Source organism: Scomber scombrus, chromosome 15 (genome assembly GCF_963691925.1).
Source record: "Scomber scombrus chromosome 15, fScoSco1.1, whole genome shotgun sequence".
In the NCBI taxonomy this organism is placed as follows: domain Eukaryota; kingdom Metazoa; phylum Chordata; class Actinopteri; order Scombriformes; family Scombridae; genus Scomber; species Scomber scombrus.
In genome coordinates, this window is record NC_084984.1 from 17,111,055 (window position 1) to 17,136,309 (window position 25,255).

At 41.5% G+C, this 25,255-nt stretch overlaps 1 protein-coding gene across 1 annotated transcript; it reads left to right on the top strand.

Annotated features, from left to right (window-relative positions):
- The first annotated feature begins 147 nt into the window (after nucleotides 1-147).
- tprn (taperin) lies at nucleotides 148-25,149 on the top strand. Its single transcript, XM_062434252.1, has 4 exons — nucleotides 148-2,431; nucleotides 22,628-22,814; nucleotides 23,801-23,925; nucleotides 24,556-25,149. The coding sequence occupies exons 1-4, from the start codon at nucleotides 272-274 to the stop codon at nucleotides 24,616-24,618; spliced, it is 2,535 nt and encodes an 844-aa protein (XP_062290236.1). The 5' UTR covers nucleotides 148-271; the 3' UTR covers nucleotides 24,619-25,149.
- The last annotated feature ends 106 nt before the right edge of the window (nucleotides 25,150-25,255 follow it).

Sequence of the window (25,255 nt, forward strand, 5' to 3'; positions counted from 1 at the left end):
ACCAATCAAAACGAAGAAAGGGACTGCCGAAGCCGCTCGTGCCGCTGCGGAGGGGCGGGGCCGCGTTCAGGGGCTGTGGGGACAGAGGGAGACAGAGACAGCGAGAGAGCAGAGGGAGAGGAGAGAGAAGAAAAGAGACGGCGGGGATGTGCGTGACTGTGCGGTGAACGGTGCTGCAGGTAGAGTCAGAGCCGGATACAAGTTAAATAGCCGCACCGGAGCCCTGTCTCTCTCCTCTTCACCCCCCTCCTCCTCCGTTAAAGCCTCTGAAATGTCTGGCGGAGGAGAGGTACGCGTCCTCCGCCAAGAGCCTGGGCAAGAGAGCCCGAGGATGCCGGCCTGGAAGCGAGAGATACTGGAGAGGAGGAAAGCGAAGGGCGGCGGGAGTGCAGGAGCCGGTGCCGGGGAGACGAGCCCCGGCGCTTCGAGCCCCGGTCCGCAGCGGGTCAACGGCGAGCAGACGGGTAATGTAAACGGCAGCAACGGCAGCGGCGGTGGTGGTGGTGGGTCTGGGCGAAACTACACCATCACCACGGCCAACCAACACTTCAGCAACAACAAAGAGCCACGGTCGACAGCCGCGGAGAGGACGGCACAGAGGGAGGACGGCGGACCGGAGAGCCTGGTGCTACAGGAGAGCCTGGGCCCTCTGGAGGAGAACCCGTTCATCAAGCTGGAGAAGGAGCGGAGGAGACGGCAGGACCGAGAAAACGCCGCCCGTCCGGTCCAGCACATACTGGAGCTGTACGGCAGCGTCCCCGGTATACGGACTATCCGCGCCGACAATATCATCATTATTGAGTCGGACCCGGATTACTTTCCCGACGGCGGGGGGGCGAAAGCCGGGTCCAACTGGCAGCAAAACGGTGTCAGTAGTTATAGCTCTCTGAATGACCTCCTGGACCGCAGAGGGAGTGCTGTTACGGAGATAAGAGCCAAGGAAGTGGTCATCTATGACACCACGTTAAGCAAGAGCGAGGAGAACTTGAGCACCCTTGGTCGCCCTGATCATGAGCACCCATCTTACAAAACAGGTGATGGTCAAGGTAGGGTGAGTCGGATGCTGCAGAAGTTTGACAGCAACTATGGGAAGCTGCAGAAGAAGTCCCACAGCACAGAGAACCTGCTGGACCTGGATTGTAGTGCCAGCAGCAGGCAGAGACCCTGGTCCAAGCCACATCCAGTTCTGGTGCCAAAGCCCAGGCCAGGCCCATCTTCGCCTGTCTTCCAGAGTCCCCAGTCTTCCAAACCAAAGCCACAGCCTGCTGTCTCTGAGCCGGGCAGCCCCCAGTGCCCAACCGGGTCACCACAGTCTGTGTCTTCCTTCCGTCAGAGGTTTGAGGAGAGTGGAAGTGCTGCTGTCACCTCCAGAGATGAGCCAGAGAGGGGGCAAACCAAGCCCACCAGAGAAAGAGACTTGGAGGGCGCAGTGGCCCCCCCTAGTCCCAAGGTGCCATGCTCTCCAGATACCCGTCGTGCCCGTGCCGAGTCCCCCTCAAGTCCCATCTTGTTGAAGGTGTCGCGCAACTCTTCTGACTTTGAGATCCGTCCCGCTCCAAAACCAGACCTCACCCAAATTCCTGACGGGGACACCCAGGCACGGGCCCTGGCAAACCTTCGCCTGCAGTCCAGAAACTCCTTCACGGTGATCCCCAAGCGCCATCTCGCTGGGTCTTCTGCAGCAGGCCAACCTACGCCACCAAGCCCTGTCAAGTCTTCCCCCTCTCACAGAGCGGCGGAGCTGCCCATGCCAGGAGTGCCAACCTCCCCCACCTTGACGCACGCTCAGACACCCTCAAAGAGGAACGAGGAGAAGCAGCAGGAGCAGGTGGAGAGGGTGGCGAGGTCACCCAAGCCTGACCCGTTTCCTCCAACAACTCCTGTGCCTCCTCCGACCTCACAACCTCTGTCTCCATCTCCTCCTCTCGCTCGTGCTCCCTTCTCCCCACCTGCCCTCTCTTCACCCCCTTCTTCTCCAGCTATCCCAACGTCACCCCCTTTCTCTCCACCTGCCGCATCTCCGGCCCCCTCAGAGTCTCCCACCCTGTCCCCTGCCCCTTCTATCCCCACGCCAGCTCCAGAAAAACCTCCTGCAGATCAGCTGCCAGTAACAAACATAGACGACATTGAGGTGGAACCTCCTCAACGCGTCCCTGTTCCCAGCCCCATGGTGCAGAGGAAAAAGGGGAACACCTTCACTGTGGTGCCTAAACGTAGGGTGGAACCCGAGGGCCTGCCGAACTCACCTGAGCCCCAGCAGGAAGCCTCAACTGAGGCCCCGCCGGGGTCCACGCCCCCACAGGCCCCGTACGCTCAGCTGGGCTCCCTGCTGAAGAAACGCTACCCTGCTGTGGAGGAGATCGAGGTCATCGGTGGATACCTTTCCATGGCAAAGTCCTGCCTCACCAAGACGGGCTCCACGGGCAAGAAGGTGAGAGCAAAAAAGTGACCCAGATTTTGTGGTTTTATTGGCATGTTTACTATTGTACTCTTTATCTTTACAGAGAGTAGTGCTGACAGGTTTGTTGATTAACTGATAAGTCAAACTACTTTGATAGCAATGAATCATTTAAGCCATTCATCAAGCAGAAATACTGATCCACTTCCCTAAATGTGAGGATTTTCTGCTTTTTGTTGTACATCATTGTAAATGGGCCTTTTTTTCCACCATTCTCTTGCATCTGATAGACTAAATCACACTCTGCTATAGATCTGATAAATAATGAATGCATATTAAATGTTCTGCAGCACACAGAAGGTAGCAATTTTCCTGTGTCCTTACAATCGTATGCATAACATGTGGCAAATCTTCCAGAGGGGAATCATTACAGTGCCCTCTGATCTAAATTTAGTAGTTAGGCGTCACACAGGAAACGCTCTGTTTTTGTTTTCTTTTCATCTCTGTGTCTCTTTCGGTGTCTCTTTGCTCTGCTCTACAGCCGAGCCAGTGCACCCTGCTCACCTTTGCTTCACAAGGATCCGAGCATCTAAGTGTTCCCATTCTCACGGCTAATCCTCCCAGTTATTTAGCATGCGTTATGCTTTGCAACTTAAAATGTTCACTTCCCTTCACTTGACCTGCTCTCGGGCCTTAGCGCCTAAGTGGATTAAAAGCATGTGTTTACACAGCCACTTGGAGCGACACGCAGTGCTCCTCGCTGTGGAATTGCAGTCCCACAAAAGCGCGTTATTTGTCGCAGGGAGCATGATTGGGTTTAGGTGGCTCTCCAAGCCTATTGACTGAACAATCTCATCAAAGCTGTATTCAGTTCTCGGGAGCTGGCTAAAAGGGATTCGGGCCAGTTGCTGACCCGTCTCTGGACAAATATATTGATTCGTGCACAGTTTGAATGAATCTGTGCTTTCATTCAAAGCTGAGATAATTAAATGATAGCAGATAGTGTGTTTTTGGGCATCACAGTTATCTAATAGTCTTAATCAGATATCTGGTGCTTGCTTGGCGAAGGTCTTGCCTCAAATTGCCTCTGTTTCATCTGTATAAAGGGATTAATTAAATATCAGAGGATGTTTATAATTAATTTTTGCGAGTTGCTGGTGGCTGTTTTCAGATACCACGCAGTGTTTGGAGCAGCTTGGTGGTGTTTATGTTGCCCTGGTAGCTGTAATTAAGAGACAGTCAAAGATTGCAGCCTGTGGCTTGAATTGTTATGTAGTGTAACACATTGTAGGAGCACCGTGGTGGTTCAGATGCTCAGGGTGTGTATTCGTTTATTAGGGTCCCCTTTAGTTGACGCCTTGACGTCAGCTAGTCTTCCTGGGGTCCCTGTGAAACATACAACATGGCATCCTGGGTTTGAGTCTAGCCTGGACCTTTGACACATGTCATCATTCACTCTCCCTCCAAAAGTCTACTGTACTCTCAGTTAAAATGTAAAAAAATCTATATTCTAGGATGCGTTCAGCAATATCACAGTACTTCTTTCTGATCTACAAAGCACCACGTTGCCTCTAATGCTGAATATTTTTAGCCTTTTGGCAGCTCTTCAATCTAGGCCGGTGTCTCAGCCTCTCTGACGCTGGGCCGCGGTCCCGTTTCCTTGACCTGGTCTGCTGTAATCCTCTGTTCTCAGAGTAAATCCAACTACCTCTTACAAGCAGGGCGAGGAACTCGGGCCAGTCACGATTTTATCAAATGCAAAGACTTTACAGTCAATTAGATCTCGTTTGATTCACTGCTATTTCTCTAACACAGGTGTACAAAAGAGACAAAAAAGGAAGTAATAAACCTTTTATGGTTAGATAATCATCACAACCAATATTCTTGATTTTCCTCAAATTCCACTTGATATACCTTTTTTGAAATTTTTTTGTTTTCAGAACATTTTTCCACAGTTTTACTTCCATACATTCTTGTTTAAAGCTTGTTTAAAACAGTATTAAAACTATATCACATTTTGCATTGAACCAGTTTAGACTATTTCCACTTCGAGAAATGATAGTAAATCAAACAAGACTGGGAGCTGACTGTAAAGTCTTTGCATAACACAAGTATACAAAAGACAGCAAGCAGGAAGTAATAAATCTTGTACGTTTTTTTCATTATCTCACCCAATATTCTTGATACTTCCTGCCAATTTCACTTGAAGTCCCTTTTGAATTTCAAATTCATTTTTCCACAGTTTGACATTCTGTATCAGCTTGTTTAAAACTGTATTGAACTTTACCACATTTTGTACGAGTCAGTTTTAGACGATTAAAACTTAGGCACATTTCTTTTACAGCATGTGGTGTTAAAGGACAAGTTCTATGAACAGTGGAAGAGGTTTTCCTCACTGTTAAAAGATCCCCTTTTAAATGTGCTTTCAATGTAGGTGATGGGGGGACAAAATCCACAGTGTGTCCACACAGTCATTTGAAGCTTGTATTAGGCTTCAGCAGTCTTAGTTTTACAGTTTTACATGTAAAGTCTTTTTTGCATCAAATTCCCTCTATGATTTCCTGTTGAGCTGTGGTGGAAGTATGGAAACAAAAAGAGGGGCTTTGGTACTAAAACGATGTTGTTGATGTTGTTTAAAGACAAACTTAAAAAATTGTGGCGCAATCCTTTTTAAGACAACATTTGGCTTCCGTACCGAAACTCAAGCGTTGTATCATCAGTTGGGAAAATAACATAAAACGTTACCCAACATCAGTTTAGAGTGAAGTAGTCTGGATGGATTGTTGGTAATTGCTGCAGCATTATTTTAAACAGGAACTTGTAGATGTCTTGTGCAGCATTTTCCCCACACTTCCCTGTAATTCAGCATCATATACTTAGTGTCAATGGAAACTGTGGGACCTTGAGTAAGAATTTAAAATAAAGTTCTGTGGGTTTAGGCAATGCTTTCCTGCTGATCATGACTTTATAATGATGGATATTTAAAAAAAGGCTGCAGACTTGTGCAAATAAGTCCAACCCTTGCTGCGACCTGGTTGTGGTGTTTTTTTGTTTTATTTTAAATGAGTGTGTAGATTATCAGCGAGTGTGCCCACGAAACAAGAGCACATCCTGTCTTCTTTTTGTCTTTGTCACTCCCAAACCAAACAATTTCTCCTTTTGTTGTCTGTCCATTCCTCTCGGTCATCATCAAGGCTCGCTTTTTTTTCTCTTTCCTCTTTTCTTTTCTCTTCTGGGCAGGGCATGCTTGGGCAATTACAAAAGCATCGAGGCTTGGCCAGAGCTGTATAATTTGTGTGGATTTTTTTGTCCGGTGTGAGAGCAGCCTCTGAGAATGGCCTCCGCTCAGCGTTCTGGTCTGGGATCTGGTTTGTGAGCCTTCTTTTTCCGACAAACCCAAACCCATTTTTTTCTCCTCCTTTTTTTTTTTTACGAGCGGACTTGGCTGGAAAAGAATGTTCCATATGCACGTCAAGACTAGAGAGCTTGACCAAAGCAGATCATCAACTCTTCCTCTATATTTTCCAAAAAAATATCCCACCCCATCTACACTACTCTAGCTGCAGTGTTCTGATTTATGACTTGTATGAGTAGGAGATTGTGGACCACATCCAGCACTATCTCTCCTGCACTGTCATCTTTATCTCTCCACAAGTACCACTCTGCTTTGTTGTTTTTTCCTCCTCTCCCCACAGTGCACTCCTTTGTTCCTTTGTGGTGATGGTTAATAAGGCCTGTCCTCTTGCTTCCAGCTTCCTGTGATCTCCTCCTCTCTATTGGGGAAGGAATTGTGGAGGAGCTATGTAGGTCAAGTGCGGCTTCTTGTACCGCATCACTCCTGAATTTGCATAAAATCGACTCCGGCTTTCTTGTGAAATATACAGGCCGAGGATTGACTCACTTTTCCATTTCCAATTTGATTGGATTGGGTTCTCTTGACTTAGCGCAGGGCCGGATTGGCTGATTTCTTTAAATTTCCTAGTGGTGGACTCTTTGTCGAAAGGAGACGCAGCTGGCAGCAAGACATGGGAGGGGGCGGAGTGGTTTGTTTTTTGAAAGCTTTGCTCCATATGACCAGTTATTATGGGAAAAAGAGAGGGACTCATGTGTTTGTCAGCACAACATGCAGAGGAGGGAGGTTGGAAGAGATTTTACGATGCACCCCCGCCGTTCCAAGTTTTTGGTTATTGTGTATCTGTGCAGAAGAACCGCACAAACGACAAAATTTCAAATTGCTGCAGCATGTTTATGAGTAATTATGACTATACTGTCGAGCTAATGAGGAGGTTTAGTGAAGAGGAGTGTGTGTATGTTACTGAAAGTGATAATTATTCAGATTTATGACTGATGTTTTAATAGAAGTTTGGTTAATTTGTTTAGTTCCTGTCAACTGTACAGTAAATCAGATGGATGGACGCAGCTGCACATTGGTTCAATGTGTTGAGGCTGGTTTGAAGGCTTCCAAGTGAACTGTACTGTGGTTCATTCATGTTATCAAAGCAGGATTTTATGATAGGAGATATTTGATTTTCACAGTAATTCAAACTCTAAACGGCTATCAAATCTTATCTGCTAATCGTGGGAACGGGCAAGAAAGTGATCTCCTAAGACACCAAGTGAGGAAAACTAGTCAGCAATAAAGCAGAAAAATCTAAATACACGTCCAAAAGTAATTTTTTAAATAGTAGCCTTGACCAGTTTGAGACTAAATCTACTGAAACAAAGAAGCCTGGCCTTAACATTGACAGTAAAAGGCAGAATAAAGTCCACAGACTGGGATATCAAGAGTGATATCCCATTATAACTACATCTGCATTAGGAGATACAGCGTGTGGATTTTCTTCTGCCTTTTACAGATTTTGTTCTTTGGTCCAGCACTTTGTTTAAAGTCTTTTGTTCCAGATGTACATGTCCACCACACAATAGAACATTGACAGTGCCAGGATGTCTTGCACAGATTCCCATGTGCAACCAAAGCCTGTGTTTTCTTGCACGAGCCCTCATCTTCCAGTTGCAGTCCTGACAAATAATGCTCACAAACACACAAGCTGCATCAAAGTAAGTCATGGGAATTAGATTTTGCAGCAGGGGTCCATGTGGTGCTTGCCAATGATGCAGGACGACGGTCACCAAAACTGTCCAATGACATCAATTCATGATGTCATGTTTAGTCAGTGTGAAGAGGAAACAGACCAGGACTAAAGAGCAACAATTGATAATGTTTCTTTCTTTCTTCTTTGCTTTCTGGACTAATTAAACCCAAATACATGAGTTACGATAACCTAAATCTAAAATATGCACTGCAACAGTAGTACCTACCATTAAGTATAGAAAGTTAAAAGCTAAGAATTCTTTATGAATACATTGGAGACAGTATGACTAGTCTCCCTCCTCACCAGTGATATTAAAGTCATGTTATTGTGGCATTGACTACATTCGTCCTATTCTGTGCATAAATGTGAAGGACATTTACTTACGTTTTTGTTTTAAGAATCTTGTTTTTTGTTTTTTTTAACTTGTGGTTAAATGTCATACATACAGCAGGTTAAAAATACCCCAACCTAAATGGTTAAAAGCTCTCTGTAACACAGGAAGGGCGATGAAAGGGCACACTGCTACATTTACATTGTGCGCCTGGGCTACAGGTGTGAAAGTCCATTGTGTTTAATTATTTACCACCCAGCAGACATTCCCCATCTCTCCTCCCTTACGCTTCCTGAAACCTACTACCCCACCCCCTTTGCTTTTTTAGAAGAGGTTTCCTCTCAGAGTAACAGCCCACTATCCTGAGTGCTTTTTTTTCTTTATTCAGGCTGAGTTGAAGAGACAGGGAAACGCTTCAGTTTCGTTTTGAGTGGTATCTCTAAAATATGTTGTGTCAGTAACACTAAATCCTCCACTTGAGTTACTAAATTATATGTCCAGTCACCTTATTTCCCTATGCTAAAGTAATTCAAGTCTATAATGTTCATTGCAACAGTCCAACAACAGTTATTTGCCCTTTTCCCAAAGAAAATTGAGTCTTGGTGCCTTGAATACCAAACCAAATATCTGTTTTAAGGTCTATGATGTTTCCCTGTACTTAATAACCTCAAGAACCAGGCAACACATCACGTTGGAATTTAAAAGTAAAAACTGAAACTGAAATTGACTTTGAATGTAGTTAAATGTACAAGTTTATGCCTCCAGCTGCCTCCAGCCTCCTGTCCAGGCCAGGATTTTTTCAAATTTGGAGCAAAAGTCTACTTAGACTCAATAATGAAATGATTAGATTTTGATGGTCAAAGGTCACTTTGACTTCACTTCGTCCCATTCTCCTAAATGTGATATCTCACTAACGCCTGGAAGAAGGAATTTAATTACATCTGGCACAAATGTCCACTTTGACTCAAGGAAGAACTGATTAGAATTTGGTGATCAAAGGCCATTGTGACTTCCTAAAACATGTTTCGGCCATAACTCAAGAATACTAAATATGACATAAATGTCACACAAATAGGAGAAAATGATGAAGGTTGACGTCACTTCTATCCTCTGTGCTGCTGGGTTGAATATGCGTAAGAGGCATCCAAGTTTCACAATTTGTAGCTTCTTTGCAGCAACATCCATATCAGAAGCTCTGTCTACTGTCATGGCTACAACTTTGAACCACAATCAGCTTTATTGGCCAAGCATGTGAACATGTACAAGGAAATACCTTTTTAATAACTTCCTTCAAAGTCTTCACTCAAGATATTATGAGTCTGGACAGACATGGATGTAAACAGTTTGACAAGGCTGTATTTCTGGTTTATTTAGAATATAATTAAACAACACGTGCTTACTATAACCTTAAAAACCTGGCAAATGCTAGTCTTGTTTCTTGCTTCCTGATGAATATAAGATCAATATGCACTCTTGGATCTGTGTTGCTCTTCAACAACTCCAGAGGAAAAAATCTGTTTTTTTAGCAGCCAAATGTTCCAATGTGTTCACCAGCTTGTTGCTAACGGGTAGTGTACAGTAGGGTTATCAAACAGCTAGCTACTGCTACTGAGAATTTACCAAAGCAGTTAAGTTGTGGGCTGTAAAACCAAAACTATGATCTTAAAAAGGCTAAAACACTGTGTAGAGCTGAGGGAAATGATCAGATTATACATTATCAGTGATCAGTAGGTAATATACAAAATATTCCATAATGCAGCTTTAAATTTAAAGCTTAAAAGAAGGTCTTCAGGTGTCTTAAATCTAAGTTATCTAGAATAGGTTTCATGAACCCAACTGGTTAGACAGTTCACTCAATTTTCTGAGGAACATCAGATCCTTCAGCTGAAGTGAAGTCATGAACGTCACCAAATTTCTAGATTATGAGGAATTAACACAGAGGCTTTTAAAGGCCTGGAACCAACTCTCTCACAGTCTTACCTCACTTCCTGTGGCTCTATACTGAGCAGCTGTATTACTCACCACTCTTTTCCTGCTTCCAAAATATCTAAAGGCTGTTAAGAAACGCTTTTAGCTGTCAGGTGAGATACTGTTGTCTTGTGTAGTGAGGAGGAGATGCATGTAGTGAGGCAGTTAAGGCACCAGGATGGCCTTGGTGTTTAGAGGAAGGGGTCCTTCACTCAAAATCCCACAATCCAACTTTTAAAACATCGGAATGACACTTCTCTCACAGGCTGTCACATGAGAGAGACTTCTGTTCTGTTTTTATCATTTGATATCACCAATGGTGCAAATTTCCTCTTAACAGTCATTTCTTCCGAAGGCTCTGTGGCTGCAGGATGTGGACACACACACTGTTTCTCATACACACAGCAAGTTCCACATACACACTCGCTCGCCTACCACAAAGCCCCGAGGCACATGTGCAACCCTGTAAAGTCGGTGTAATTAGAATTCAGCCAACAAGCCCCACTATCGTAGTCATGTTTAATTCAGTGTCTGCATGTGTGTATGTGTGTGGGTTTTGAGAGTGCACAAGTAAGAAGATGAAGAGGCTAAAAGCGCAGGACGTTAACAGACAGGGCTTTTTGAAAGTTTATAAAAAGAAACGAGTGGGCGACCGAAAGAGGCAGGTAGAAACCACTGACTTCTGACACATGTAGTCTCTTTGAGTGCTTTTTCCCCTCCATACCATTGGCTTAAACATACACCCGATCGATATTTTTTGATGTTAGAAGCTACTCCAATGACCCGAAGAATACATCCTATTCTTTTTCCTCAATTACTGATGCAAAACACTGTTGAGAATCAGAGGCTGTGTGTGGTGGGTTTTTTTTTTTTGTGCGTAATGTAAATTTTATTCAAATGCTCTCTCTCTCTCCATGGAGGCTGTGAGTAATCCACCTCAGTGTTCTGTTGGTTAACAAGTCCTAGTCCTGGGCCCGAGAAGTGCGATATGTAAATGGTATTTCTGTTTATGCGGTTGCTCGTTGGCATGTGAATCATTGACGCTCTTAATAATTTGTTTTCCTGTTTACATAATCAAAAGGAGTCTATCTTAATGTGGCACATTTGTCTCCCTCTACCTCCACTTTCCCGTTTTTCCTCTGTCATATATCCATGGCGCCTGTCGCTAGGGCAACACGAGCCGTAGCCATTCTATCCTGTCATTAGGATTCCAGGATAAGGACACACACACGTCTCTGTCTCACATACATACACACACACACACACAGACATTGTTACATCGGTGGTGATGTTGTAGTTTTGTAATTAATGGATGAAACAGCTGTTACGAGGAGCGTTTTGACCTGGTGAAGAACCGGGTAAGATTGAAACATTGTCTAATAAAGATGTTTTCAGCGGGTTTCCTGGTGAGCACGCTCTGTAATCAGCTAAACCTAAATCAGTATTTCTGTGGGTAGAGACCCAAACAGCTCAGGCCTATGCTGTTTTAAGAGGGCACTGCTATGTTTTCATGAGGCCCAGTGTGAAGCCAAGGTCAGTTATTTAAGTACAAGGCTGAAAAAGTCCCCAGACATGTTTCTGTTTTACTTTGGTCACTTATTGGTGTATTTCACCCCAGCATGGATCATTTCTGACTTGAACCATCTCATAGAGCTTCTCCTCAGCGGGTATTTTGACATGTCAAAGCAGGAAAAGCACAGGTGCAATTTCTAACATAATGATGGCTTAATCCCAGTTAGTTTTTCCAAATGTATGATCCCAGTATAGTGCATGGTATCTCTGCAGTATTGTGTGCTTGAACTCTCCAAGTTCTACCTGTGTTTTTCCTGCTATGACAGGTCAATATCCAAAGGAGTATATAAACAGTATATTGTCTAATTTTAACATTAAAACTAAAATAATAGTTTCCATTTCTTGTTTATTAGTTCACCTTTTCCAGAGCTTCTCTTTATTCAACTACTGGTTTGAAAATGAAAGAAATCTGGGGGGGTGGAGGTGTGGAGTTAGAAAGTAGTGAGGTTAGCAGATCTCTGTAGACCAGTCCTCATCTGTGCAGGAGGCTAGCAGCTCCAGGCTATATTAGCCACTATTAGCGTGACACAGCTGAATGTGTGACCAAGCTGTTGGTGGTGGAGTTGCTTTGTGGGTAATGTAGACATCGAGTTTTGAAAAAACAAACAAATATAATGACAATATTTCGGTTCTGCTGTATTAATTATCATCCTTTTTAAAAAATGAGGAAAAAAACCTGCCCATTGTAAGTCAGACAACTCTGTTAATGAGCCGTCATTTCACCCTTCAAGAACGTCATTTTGCTGCTGTTGCCATGAATTTAAACACCATCCATGCACCGTCATGTGCTGCCTAGAAACCATGTCGATCATTGACTCATCTCTAAGTCCCAAAGTTCACTGAAACAATAACCTTATCACCGCAGGGAATCCAATAGACTATATAGCTATTCAGTACCAGTTGACCTAGGGACCGATTTGAGACACACCCATTGGCTTTTCTTTCACTGTTTGTTTTTTATGATGCAGACAGTGTTTGTTGAAGCCACTGATGATTCATTTTTTGATTCTGTATGTAGGAAAAAGGTAATGAAAAAAATAAGCCATTGTTTAATTTGATGATATAGATCCTCCTTATAGAAAGATGCTTGACCCTGATTCTTTTCTTTGTCCTGATTTTTTGCTGTTTTTCTGGCGTACCCGCCCGTCAACGCTTCCATACGAGAGTCCAGATGTAAGCTTTTATGTATTAAATGCCTTAAACGCTTCCACAATGACAGTGTGTGTAATGAGTAGATTGCTGAAAGGTTTCGATCTCCACCCGGCTGGTGTCAGCTTACTGTACAATCTGGTGCAGTTGTAACAGTCTGTGCCAGCTCATTCTTATCAATACTAATGTTCCTAGATGGGACAAATTATTAACAAAACCCCCCCACTGGTCTGAGGAAGATCTATTTTGGGGGCTCATTGATACACACAAGTTTGGTAAATGTGTCCCATCCCTTATTTGTCAATCGAATAATCCAACCCTGAGAGCACAGTCAAAACAAACACACACACACACACACACACACACACACACACACACACACACACACACACACACACACACACACACACACACACACACACACACACACACACACACACACATTTTTCCCTATTTTTTCCACTGTATTAAGATGTAGACTGTGAATTATTCTCAATCATACCTGATTAATTAATATAATAAAGGTTGACCTAGTTCACTTTATTGTTAAAGTCTCCACCTCAAGCAGGAAGAATGAATGCACGCAACGCACTACAACAGGCTCGTTGTGAATATCATTTTGGATGGACTCTGCCTTCATGTGATAGACAGAGTCATTATGATATCTGTCTTAATCAAATGGTAATAAATAACTCGTCCAGACTGGTATCGAGGCAACCAATCCTGTCTCACTCTGGAGTAGACTAGAAGTGTTATTTAATTAACAATGTATTAGTCACATACTCTACCACTGTCCAAGTGTTGCTAGATTTATTTTATTTCTATTAATGCAGAGTAGCAAAATTTATAGATAACATAAAAATGGATCTTTGATTTAGATTTTTTTTTTCTTCAAATTTAAGAACACAACTTTTTTCCCCCATAACATTTTAATGCATTAAAAACGGAGAAAATGTCCTAAAACCTAAAGCTACAAGAACAAACTATTAATATATACATAGATCTACCCAACTGCTGACTTTGTACAGGAGAGGGTTATGTAGGCCACAATGTTTGTTGTAATAAAAGTTGTAATAAAATGTAAGTAGTCAGGTGCAGCTCATAAACACCTTCATGAAACAGGACAGGCAAATATAAACAAACAACAGTCAAGCAATACATAAACACTCCCTGTACATGTGGTGACCTCCATGATGTCTGGCTCTGGTGGGATTGGATCATTTCTGCTGATTGGCTTTGGGACTCGACTTTTAAGAAAGTTTTCTAGTGTGCTTTATTCTATATTATTCTATTCTATATTTATTGTAAATGACCTGCATACTGGGAATACACATAATGGAGGTCCAAAGTATATATATTAATGTCATACCTTGCTTGAGGAAATGCCTGAAGTAACTGATAGCACAACTACCTCCTGATTACAGGCATGTCAGACTGATAAGAGATGGCAATTGAAACTCTGTCTGTTTTTCACATATTTTGGAAATCATTCATTACAGTATCATAAATGCTACACTGTCTACATTAAATTATCCTTGTGTGCAAAAGTATGTCAACCTTTAGGAGTCATACTTCCCAAAAGTTTCATAATATGAGGAAATCAGTGAATTATATGTTTTAGCTTTCAAATTCCAGGGAGGAATGACAGACCAAGACATGTTGAAAACAGAAAGGTTCATAAAGTTTCAAACATACAATATAATTAAACTGAATAAGGAAACTTGAAAGAAGTAACACACGTACCTTCCTGTTGAACCACAATCTGAACATGTTCTGCAACATGATTTAGTACTTCACAAATGATTAAACAGCATTTTACAGTTGGGAAAGTGGTATGTGTTGCAGCATGCACATCTCTCAGTAGAGAATAGGATATGCTGTCTTTGCATCTGATGCATCTGTGGAGGTTAAACAAACACAAACACACCATTAAAACATCTGTCATCAAAAAACCAAGACCTACGACGTCTCATAATCTGCACAATGACTACACTTGTTAAAAGCTGTCATAGGCAATGTCCAAACGTGTGTAGCACTATTCAAAGGCACTGTTTGGTTTGGGATGGGGAAATAAAAACTATATTACCTAGCTAGTATCCTAACACAGAGGTACCAAATCCAGATTCTGCACCAGGCATCTAATGAGCTACAAATCATGATTATTAATAGTATAAATCGGTTATAATAAACAATGTTAACCTTAGCTGAGAGATATTATTATCTCATTTATTTTCTCATTTTTACTGCCACAGATCGAATCTAACACTGTGGGAAAACCTTCCACCTACATGAGTTTATGAGCTTCTACAATTTTTAAAGTGATGTGAACATTTGTGGTTGTAGCACTTGAAGCATTTGCTCTTAACTTTCACATTTGCTCAGAGCTTTGTGATGAGTACTCTGATCACACTTACACAACAGCACGTACATTTAGACCTTGATCCACTGCATGGATTACAGGTTTTCAGTTGCTCTACGCTGACATGGCTGTATCACATTCAGTTTGGTTGTAGCTCAGGTGTGCACTGACCTTTTAACTTAAATATTTCGGGACACTGGCATCACTGACTGGGTTACCTAAAGGTCTGGTATTTGGGTTTGGAAATTGACATTGAATCCTTGTTTTGTTTGCTGTTTCTGTTGTAAGCTCATTGAAGACATTTCAGTTTTAAGGTGTGTTGTGCTAACAAGTTATTCATAACTACTAAAAACAATGTGACTACAAGTAAGATCACTTTGTTGCAACAACAAAAGCTCATGATCCAGTCATTGTTAGGTGTACTTGTGGCATAGTTTTGGCATGGTTGCCTTCACAGAAGAGAGTTCAGTCGAATTTAATCACTACAGGAAATAAAGACAACTGAAGGCAACAGAAAGAAATGACAACATATTGTACGGTTGTATTGTGGCTGTTGCAGTGTTGCACAAGTATCCCATCTGTTACTTTCGGACAGGAATTTCAAAGTTTCCTGAAACATAAATTTCACATCATCAGCGACCATTGACAGCATGTTGAGGGCGGATAACAGAGGTGAACTTTTATCCCATGAAATACATGACTAGCTCTTTCCTCCTGGTCCATAGTTGGTAGGTTTGGTTTTATTTGTCCAGGTTTGGGAGTATAGGACCATCTCTGAGATTTGTGCCTCCACCCCAATACAATGGAAGCAATTGAATTGAGCTTTGCCGCAGTGTTTAGAATAGCCTGAAATACCTCAGCTAACATCATACGTTTCCAAACTGCTCATTAAACCACAGTCTTACTATTTTACATTTCTGCTTATGTTTGATTGTGTGAGATGATATCTTCCCAAGCAGTTTTCAGAGTTAACGCTGTCCTGGGCCTATTTGAACATACAGAGATAAAACTCTTCTGACTGAGTAGGAAAGTAAATCTTCCCCAAAAAAAAGTCTGAATATTCTTTTAAGCTTGTTTTAGTGGTGCAGCTGGTCAAAGTAAGAGTTTCTTTGAATGTCTTGGATGGTGATTAAAAAAAAACATAAAAGAGAGAGTGGACTTTTGAAATGCAAATATCCTCTATCTGATCATTAATAATGCACCCATCACTTTGTCTCCCCTAAAAGTGGTCGTTCAGTTCACACTAGTTATCCTGATTTACCAGCACAGTGGAGAAGCACTGCAGCACATGCTTTGTTTGAGCACGTGGCTTTATTATCCTTCGTCTAATGCAGCTGCAGCTAAACTCCTCAGCCGGTTCATTGTGGTGCTGTTCTAATATTATCTACCTGGCTGCAGATTACCTCTTATCAGATATCTGGTCACGCACCTTTACTTTGAGGACTTTTATGTGTCATATTAGGCAGAAATTTGCATTTAGTTTAACTTTTTGTTCACACACCAGAAGCACTGACTGTACCTACTTACACATACTGTATATGAGCAGGTGCACACCCAATGCCAACACAAATGCAAACACCTCGCCCTTTTGCTACCTGGAACAACTGAGATAAATATAGAAAGAGTTTTTGAAAAGTTGCACACCCAGTCGGACGCGCATCATGTAAATACAAAAAAAACTCGTAATGCTACTGCTGCACACTCAGTGGTTCGAAAGAGCTGCGCCACTGTGCCTAAATAGTGATGTAACTCAGCAGCTTTTGAGTTCATCGGCACTACCAGAGAACTGGCCCTCTGTGTGTGTGTGTGTGTGTGTGTGTGTGTGTGTGTGTGTGTGTGTGTGTGTGTGTGTGTGTGTGTGTGTGTGTGTGTGTGTGTGTGTGTGTGTGTGTGTGTGTGTGTGTGTGTGTGTGTGTGTGTGTCCATTCAGTAGGAACCACTTTTCACCAAACGAGGACACGCCATGCTGGGTGGCCTGGAAAAAATTCCTGGCGCAGCTCCCGTCTCGCCCATTGGCCGTGGCACATTATGAAGACACAATCTCATCTGCGACTCTCTTCTTCCTCTTTCTCTCTCTCTCTCCCTCACTTCTCCTTTTGTCTGTCTTCCCCGCGTCCCTTTGGGTTCATGCACAACACGCAGACAACCAAATCATACAGCAGCTGAAATGTAGTTGAAAAAATCTTTTGGGATCGGTTTCAGTAGAAATATGATTTAATCAGCTCAATGTTTTCCCCTTTTTTCACTCTGCGTGCTGAAGTCTCAGCCTAGGTGTCATGAAGCTGATGCTGCAGCTCACAACCACAGTCCTAATGAGTCATTTTCATTAAATAATCAGCTTGAAAACCCCCTCTTTTTTTATAGAGTGTAAAACAAATGACCACATAGCTGAAATGATTTTACTTGCCTCTTGAACACTTTTAACTTTTACTTTCTGTTTCATATACAGTAAAGAAATTACATTTAATAAAAAGTATAGAAAGAAAATGAAAAAGGCAATACTTTCCACATTAACACAGAAAAAACAAAAGGAAATATTCCCACAGAAAAATATTCAAAAACCAGACCTTTCTTCATATAGTTCTTCATATAATCATATAGATTTTAGTGCATGGGAAGATTCTTTCCAGTTTGCACATCAAAGTGTAAGTTATTTTCTTCCAAACACAGACAATGTGCCATATTTCTTACTGATCATCTCTTGCTTATCAGTCTTTTTCCAGTTCAGGGCAGCAACTGACTTGGCTTTTAAACTTTTTGAACCTGGACACTTCTTTTCAACTTACTGTAAGTTTCCGAGGGTATGACTGTAAGAAAAGTACCTTAGGTTCCAGTTGAATATTCAGATCAGTCAGTCATTTCCTTCCAAAACTCATTTCACACACACAGGATCTCTTTACCTCCTGAGTGGGAATCTTCTGTGCTTTTTTCAAATCAAGTTTCCAGACAAAAGACTCATTATTGTGATTAATAATGAGATGACACAAAGCATCACCTTCTCACAAACATAGTCAGCCTTTAATAAATATGAAACAAAACCGAAATAATTAGTTATTAGTGGTTAGTCGAGCTACAGCATCCTGGCTGAGCTCCAGCAAGCCTGTGTCGGGCCCCTGTTTGCCTGAATCTGGCCTCTGCTGGTCTGCCCTACAGCCTGAGGACAGAAGACAAATCAATTCTTCTTCCATGATGCAGCCTTTTATCATAGAGATGAAAAAGACCTGCAACTGAAGCTCAGACATGAGCAGCAACAGACTGTGAGAGATATCTTTTTTACATATATAAAGATCAAATTTCTGTTACCCTACGTTTTGTTCCTCTTTTCTTTTTTTTGTGGAAAGGTGTCTCATCTAAAAAGAGTCTCATGTGAGAAGCGTGCCAGTAGATGAGACAAAAAGAAAAGTGAAAGACAGTCAAAGAGGAAGCGAGCCCAGCGGCCAGTCTGATTTATTGATAGACTGGCTTTTAGTATCCTAGACTTCCTCCAAGACAGGATGCCAATTCAGCAAGGAAACGCTTTTTGTGGGGTTAGATTTAACGCAGGAACTAAAAGAGAGAGATTTTGGGGCTAAAAATAGGAAGTGTCTGGGACTGGGCCTGTATCTATACACAGGGTTGAATTTGTTTTGCATATTACACTCTTTGGCTGAATACTAATGTAGAAACCTAGTCTGGCTGTCAGAGGGAATGAAAGTAGGAAAAAGATGTTTCAATGAAAATCCAGTGACTAAAATGGAAATGGAAACAATGAGTGGAAGAAACTATGTACTGAAAATGTGCCTTATTTGTCTCAAACCATCACATCTATATGCACTTCTAATCTTCTCAATGAATGGGTTAGGCATATCTGCAGGAGCTATAGATTTTTCTGCCATCCTAATTTTCCAGCTTTATAGTATAATTGTGTTAAACTTTGAGAAACTTGAGGCAGAAAATAAGACAGTTGATATAGCTGAACATTGTGAATAAAAAGCAAAAGACACAGGCTAAACTTTACTATATTTAACATGGGGAATAGCGCAAATAGCTGACTAGTACAATTGTAAAGGCTCTTTGTAAAGTTCACAGTCTGATCGGTGAACCCTTGTCTAGCTCCACTTCATCATGTGACCCAAATGAAATGTGAGTGTAAAATGATACAGCTCTATTCACTGATATCATTATGTTATGTATGTTTTTGTGTCAGCTCTAATCAGATATTACCATCAATTAAATAATCAGAACCTGATTATAAATGTTTATTGGAGAGGAGTGAAGGAGCTTCTCGAAGTAGAAGTTCTTTTAGAAATGTAGAATGTGCCATCTGAAGGCTTGTCTTTGGTGTTGATAGACCCTCATACAGAATCTGTAGGCTCCCATCATAAATGTATTTCACTCATTTTGAATCTAAAGACCACTGTCCTGAATCTATAGACCCTGGATGTGTAGACTCCCAACCATCTGTAGACCATTGTACAGTTAGTCCAACGAACCTCATATTGAATCTATAGATCCTAATCCGTGATCTATTAACCCTTGTCCATAATCTGTAGACCCCTCATGCTGACTATATCCTCGTCCTCTTGATAGATATTTTTCCTCTATCTTTAGAATCATCCTCGATCTATAAACTATGATTTTGAAACCACTGATCCTTGTCTGGAATCAACAGACCACCAACTGTAGACTTCTGACCTGGATCTATTCAAACTCACCTGTTGACTCTAGACCAATAGTCCCTAATCTGTATACCTTTTATCTGGAATATGTTGACCATCTAAAATTTGTCAATCCTCGTCCTTAATCTGTCAACCTTTATTTGGAATCTATAGACCCTATAGACAATGTTTAGACCATTGTCCTTACTCTATAGATCCTTGACTGGAATCTGTAGACACTTGTGTTCTATCATAGGTCTATAGACTCCCCTCTTGAATATATAAATCCTTGTCCTGAATCTATAGACTCTACTCTTGAATCTATAAACCCTTGTCCTTAATCTAAAGACTCTACTCTTTGGCCTGAATCTGTAGACACCTATCATGAGCCTCTAAGTCCTCAATTCAAATCTGTTTAGATATAGAAGTAAGTTGTACATTTGTAGTATTTCTTTTGGACAGTCAAGCTCACAGACACATTCCATATATATATATATATATATATATATATATATATATATATATATATATATATATATATATATATATACTTCCAACTTCTTAATGATATATATATATATATATATATATATATATATATATATATATATATATACTCTAACAGACCTACTCATAATGACTGAGACCGCTCATTAAGAAGTTGGAAGTATTTGGAACAAGCACAATGTTTTTAAATGGAGGTTAAGTGTTAACCCTCATCGGTTTTGAGTCAGAGGTGCTGTTGTTGGCATGTGGCCTTGTGATGGAGATTAGGGCAGATTTAGATCAGGGCCAGCAGAGTAGATGGAGCCAGGTACAGTACGATAAGAGCAGTCAGCTGACGACCCTGGTGAAGACACGGACAAACCGGCTGTTATATGTATATATGCATGTGGGTATCAGCTGTCAACGCCATGGCAACTCAGGGGAAACCATAAAGGTTTTGCAATGCCTACGTGTGGCCAGAGGACATAAAAAGTAACTTATTAGAAACCATTTGTGGCATTTTCTGCAATCCTCAAACTGTATCTCCTAAGTTTATGAGGGCCCAAAGAGACATGAGGCGAAAAGAAAACAACATTGATATTAAGTAGAGGTGTATTGATGGAAATATGTCTATCCTTTTTTAAAGTGCCTGTAAAAAAAACTAAACTAAAAACCAAACAAAAAAACTTATTGAAACAGGCACATGTTGAATGGGACTGAGTTTCATCAAATGTCTAGACAGCAACTTAAATGATATCCTGAAAGCTTGATTGTATCAGGAACCTCTCAGAGAACCTGTCACATTCCTCTAAAGGGGCGAGATGTCTCCCTTTGAGACACTCACTGACAGCTGAAACCACTGAGGTCTCTGTCTGCAGACTTCCTGTTTGATTACACAGTGCAGCAAAGTGCGAGAGCTCGTCTCAGCCCACGAAGCTCTGTTTGCAGACCACTGAAGTGTTGCCAAACAGACATGTCTTACAGAGAACGCCCCGAGACGATCAATCACAGGCCCCCGAAGCTCCTGCGAGGCAGCCACCTGTCCCACTTAGAGGACACACAGAGTACAGTGCACGCATCCTCAACTGACTGCAGCTGGCTCCATTAGAATCCCAATTAAAAGCTCTGTTGAATAAGTTATGAGGGAGTTGGTTCGCGTCGAGCTATACTGGCTTTACTGCAGCGTGAGCAAAGGGCAGAGCCATGTCATAATGTTTAGTATAGACCATGCAATTACAGAGCAATAAGGAAGTTATAACCTGTTAATGTTTGCTGCGGTCATTAAAAAAAAAAAAAAAAGCAGCATTCTTGGAGGAGGGTGATGTAATGGGCATCAGTATTAAATGAAAATCTGTGCTTTGAAGTGTTAGGATATCAGATACTTTTAAATCCCGCCTGATTCAGCGAGTGATCTGCCAGACAACTCAGCAAGCAAATAGTCAACAGCAGGTGGTTTGTTTTCTTACTAAACAAATCTGGCTTGTAAACAAAGAGCTGGCTTGCAGAAGCTTTAAATGGCTGCTTAGGGCCCCTTCAGTTGCCAGGGGCCCTGATACAAATATACAAAAATGTGAGCTTTCTTTTCATTCTTTTTCATATTTCTATGATAAAATAATTCAGGAATTTTGAAATAAACCGTCTGTTTTCGGTATATTGTCCCCATAACTCAAAATATGGAGATGTGAGGGGTGTGGGGGGATTCGTGGGAACTGTAACACGTTTTGGAATTGACTAAACTCCAAAAAGGGATTTGGCTTGTTTGCGAAATTTGACAAAACAAAACTTTTTGCTCAAGGATCACATTTCCAGACTACATCTCACGGTCTTCACCAGCGGATGGCATTTGCTCTGTTGTCATGGAGATGGCACTGTTGTAATTACGTGACATACTGTATGTATGGAAATCTATATTTATAACTGAGCAAAATCCATTTATTGTTGAAGACTGAGAAATATGGTAAAAAGATCTGGAAAAACAAGTTATTAGACCATTACTAACTTACTAACATTACTCTGTCAATCATGTTTACAGATTAAATTTGCATTCATGATACTAGATTTGGGGATGAGGGCATGGTTGTACTTATTTGTGGCTGTGCACAGTTTGGTAGGGGGAGGTTTAATTTTTCTCGGCGCCCCAGACCTACTTCAGCTGGCCAAGAGTAAACTGCTGAAAGTGGTCGACAAGTTTTTTAAGGTGAGAACAGTCGACGGCCTTTTGAAAGCAGGAAATGGCTGCACTTTATTGTCTCCTTTTTTTTATTGCCAGCCGAGAAGATATTTTAAATCAGATAGTCGCTCTAAATCGGGCCCCCGCCAAAAGTAAATGAACCTTGGCCGAAATTTACTGGCATTAGGCTGGTGACTGGTGTTATTTTCCTTATTGTGGTGCCAGGGAAGTGAAAACAAAATATGGTGCCAGGGGAAATCAGTGTTATATTGCATTTACAATATGAATGGAAAAAATAATGTCATTTATCAACTGGTCACATTTGTTTTGTTGGTTGTTTCCCCTCTGTTTTTTTTATTATTGATTATTAGGACAGTAACACTTTTGCCAAATCAAAGCATTTCGAACATGTCAAAGATAATAGATAATCATTCAATTTTTTACCAAAATTGTGTCTCCTCCAGCTCAAGATCTCCTTCAACGAGTCGAGTCTCCAGAGCACATACGAGTATCCGTCAGAGAGCAGCGTGTGGGACAGCGGGGACGAGGAGGAGGAGGACAGACGAGACGAGAAGGCGGCGGACGAACAGCCCAGCATGGTGGGACGAATCCACATCCCTCGACCCAGTTTCACCACGACCAACAGCAATGGTGAGACGACGTCAAACAAACGTGGGATGAAGTCTTTCGTTTATTTTGTTGTTTTTACCACCACACTTCAGTCCAGAGGAATATATCTCGACTGCACTTTCCATGATGAAACTTTGTTTACCAAGTAAATTAATTATTACAAAGTGTAAAAGGCTGCAAAATCATATTGGAAGATGGGGTCAGTGATAAGGGAGGAAGATAACTCCTATATTATTTTTTTACTGTATTATTATTTTATTTCTTATCAGTGTACAGCACACAGAAGTGAAAAGTTGACTTTGTAGTAATTTTGAGTCCACACTGTTGTATATTTGTATGTTTCCACCAAGTTCAGCCACTTTACCGCTTTCCCTCTTTGTGTTGGATAATCATAGAGAATACATATAAAAACCTTTTTTCCCACTTTTATAAAGCATATATAGAATCTGATGGAGAATTTGTCCAGAAAAGATCTGAAAAGGATGAAGAGGGAGATTTAGATTTGAAAATTTGATTTTTTTTTTTCAAGTTAGTTGAAATACATAACCAGACTAAATGGTCATCACTTCATTATTACATGACACTACCCTCACTTGCATAGTGCGAGTGTAGCCGAGCAGAGATTACATATGATGACAGAGACCCCTACAGTTCATACTGTGAACTACATGTGAAAAATGTGATCTGGACTTATGATTAGTTTTGGTGCAGTTTCTGTTTTCACTTTGACCTCATCAGCTCATTTTCTGGTACTTGCAACATTCAACATTATGTGCTCAGTAAAAATAGTGTCTTATAAATAACTGCTAGGTGTTCTTGTCATTGGAAAATACATTAATTATGCACAAAAAGGGAACAATACAAAAACCTTTCTAGAAATGATAATGAATGACTATTAAAATCATAGTAAAAGCTGAAGTTAAAATACAATAACACGGGCAACACATGCAGGAAAACAAGGTAATTAACATTTGAATAATAAACATTGTCTTTTTTTTGGTCTTCAGATCTTTCCAGCTACATTCCCAAGCACGCTGTGGACTTCAGCGCCTGGCAGGAGCACAAACACGATGAGAGTGTTCATCAGGAAGAAGCCGCTGCTCAACAGAGGCAGATGACAGAGGAAGTCATGGTGAGAGAAAACTCTAATTCATCAAAAGTAGTTTAAAGTTTCTGTGTTAGAGTGGAATACCGGGCTCTCCGATTGGAGCTCCCAGTTTCAACTTCCAGACCTGAATCAGAAAACATATTAAATTTACAATTATATAAAACTGAAAAAAGGAACAAACCTCACATTTGAGAATGGAAAGTGTGAGGGATTTTTAATTGATAAACAACCACAAAAATGTAACATCAATTATTGCTGAGTAACCAATTGATAAACTAGTTGTTTCAGTACTTCATTGTATGAAAATGGTTCCAATTTAGTGTATTGATTTTTGGTGCTGCAGGACCATATTACTCTTTGATTATGGATAAAATGACTGGATAAAATGATACTCATGCCTTAAATTCAGACTCAGGTCTTTTCTTGAAGCATTTTTCTGCTCATAAGAAGTAAAACTAGTCTGTTTTTATTCTTTCTAATATTGATGAATGACAATGATCCTATTGTAGCTGCAGAGCAGGATTTCTTTATACATTTTTCAACAAGACAACATGAACAGAACCAAAACCAGGACAGGACAGAAACATCAGTGTATATAACAGGAGTGTGTAGGAGTAACACCATGACTTTTAAATATGTGTCCTCTCTCCTCAGCTCACACCGGCAGACAGCTCCTCCCTGTCTGACTACAGCAGCGAGCCCGCTCTTTACTTCTGATGGCTCGGACCAATCAGCTGTACAGTAGTACCTCACACTCAACCGCGGGACCAGACTGTAGCCGGAGCCCCAGCGAGGGACCCCCTTTCCCCTTTTTTCTTTTACACCTTTGGGCCTGCGCTGCCTACAAGATGCTCTATACACTCCAGTCGGCTCCAAGCACATCTTCTTGATCAGACAGGAAACTCAGTGTTTTGGTTTTTTTTAAACATTTTTTTGTTTTTTGTTAGTTTTTTTGAGCTGATTTCCTGCCACGGTACCGCTATCCCTCGCCACGTTATCAACAGCATATCAAGAGTTTTCCAGCTATCTTCCAGGCGGCTGATTCTCTCCTTCATCCTCAATCAAAAAAAGCAGCTGGACTGTCTTACCCGCCCCACCACGACGATCTTGGACAGTTGACCTGTCGTCCTCCCTTCTTCCCTCATCCTCTTCAACTCTATATCAAAAATATCTGACATAATCAAACCCACTATCAGACATTCTCCGGCTTCAGTCGGCCTCTCCTGTGATTCTACCCTCGTCCTTCCACGTTAGCCTCACACAGGTTGAAAGTGGGGAAAAGCGAGGGACCAAAAACTCCTTTAAAAAAACAACAAAAAAAATGACAGGAAGCCGCCAGTGCCCGCGTGTAGGC

Coding starts and splice junctions, on each gene's coding strand:
- tprn (XM_062434252.1), top strand. CDS start 272: ATGTCTGGCGGAGGAGAGGTACGCGTCCTCCGCCAAGAGCCTGGGCAA. Junction 2,432..22,627: donor CGGGCTCCACGGGCAAGAAG/GTGAGAGCAAAA, acceptor TGTCTCCTCCAG/CTCAAGATCTCCTTCAACGA. Junction 23,926..24,555: donor AGATGACAGAGGAAGTCATG/GTGAGAGAAAAC, acceptor CTCTCTCCTCAG/CTCACACCGGCAGACAGCTC.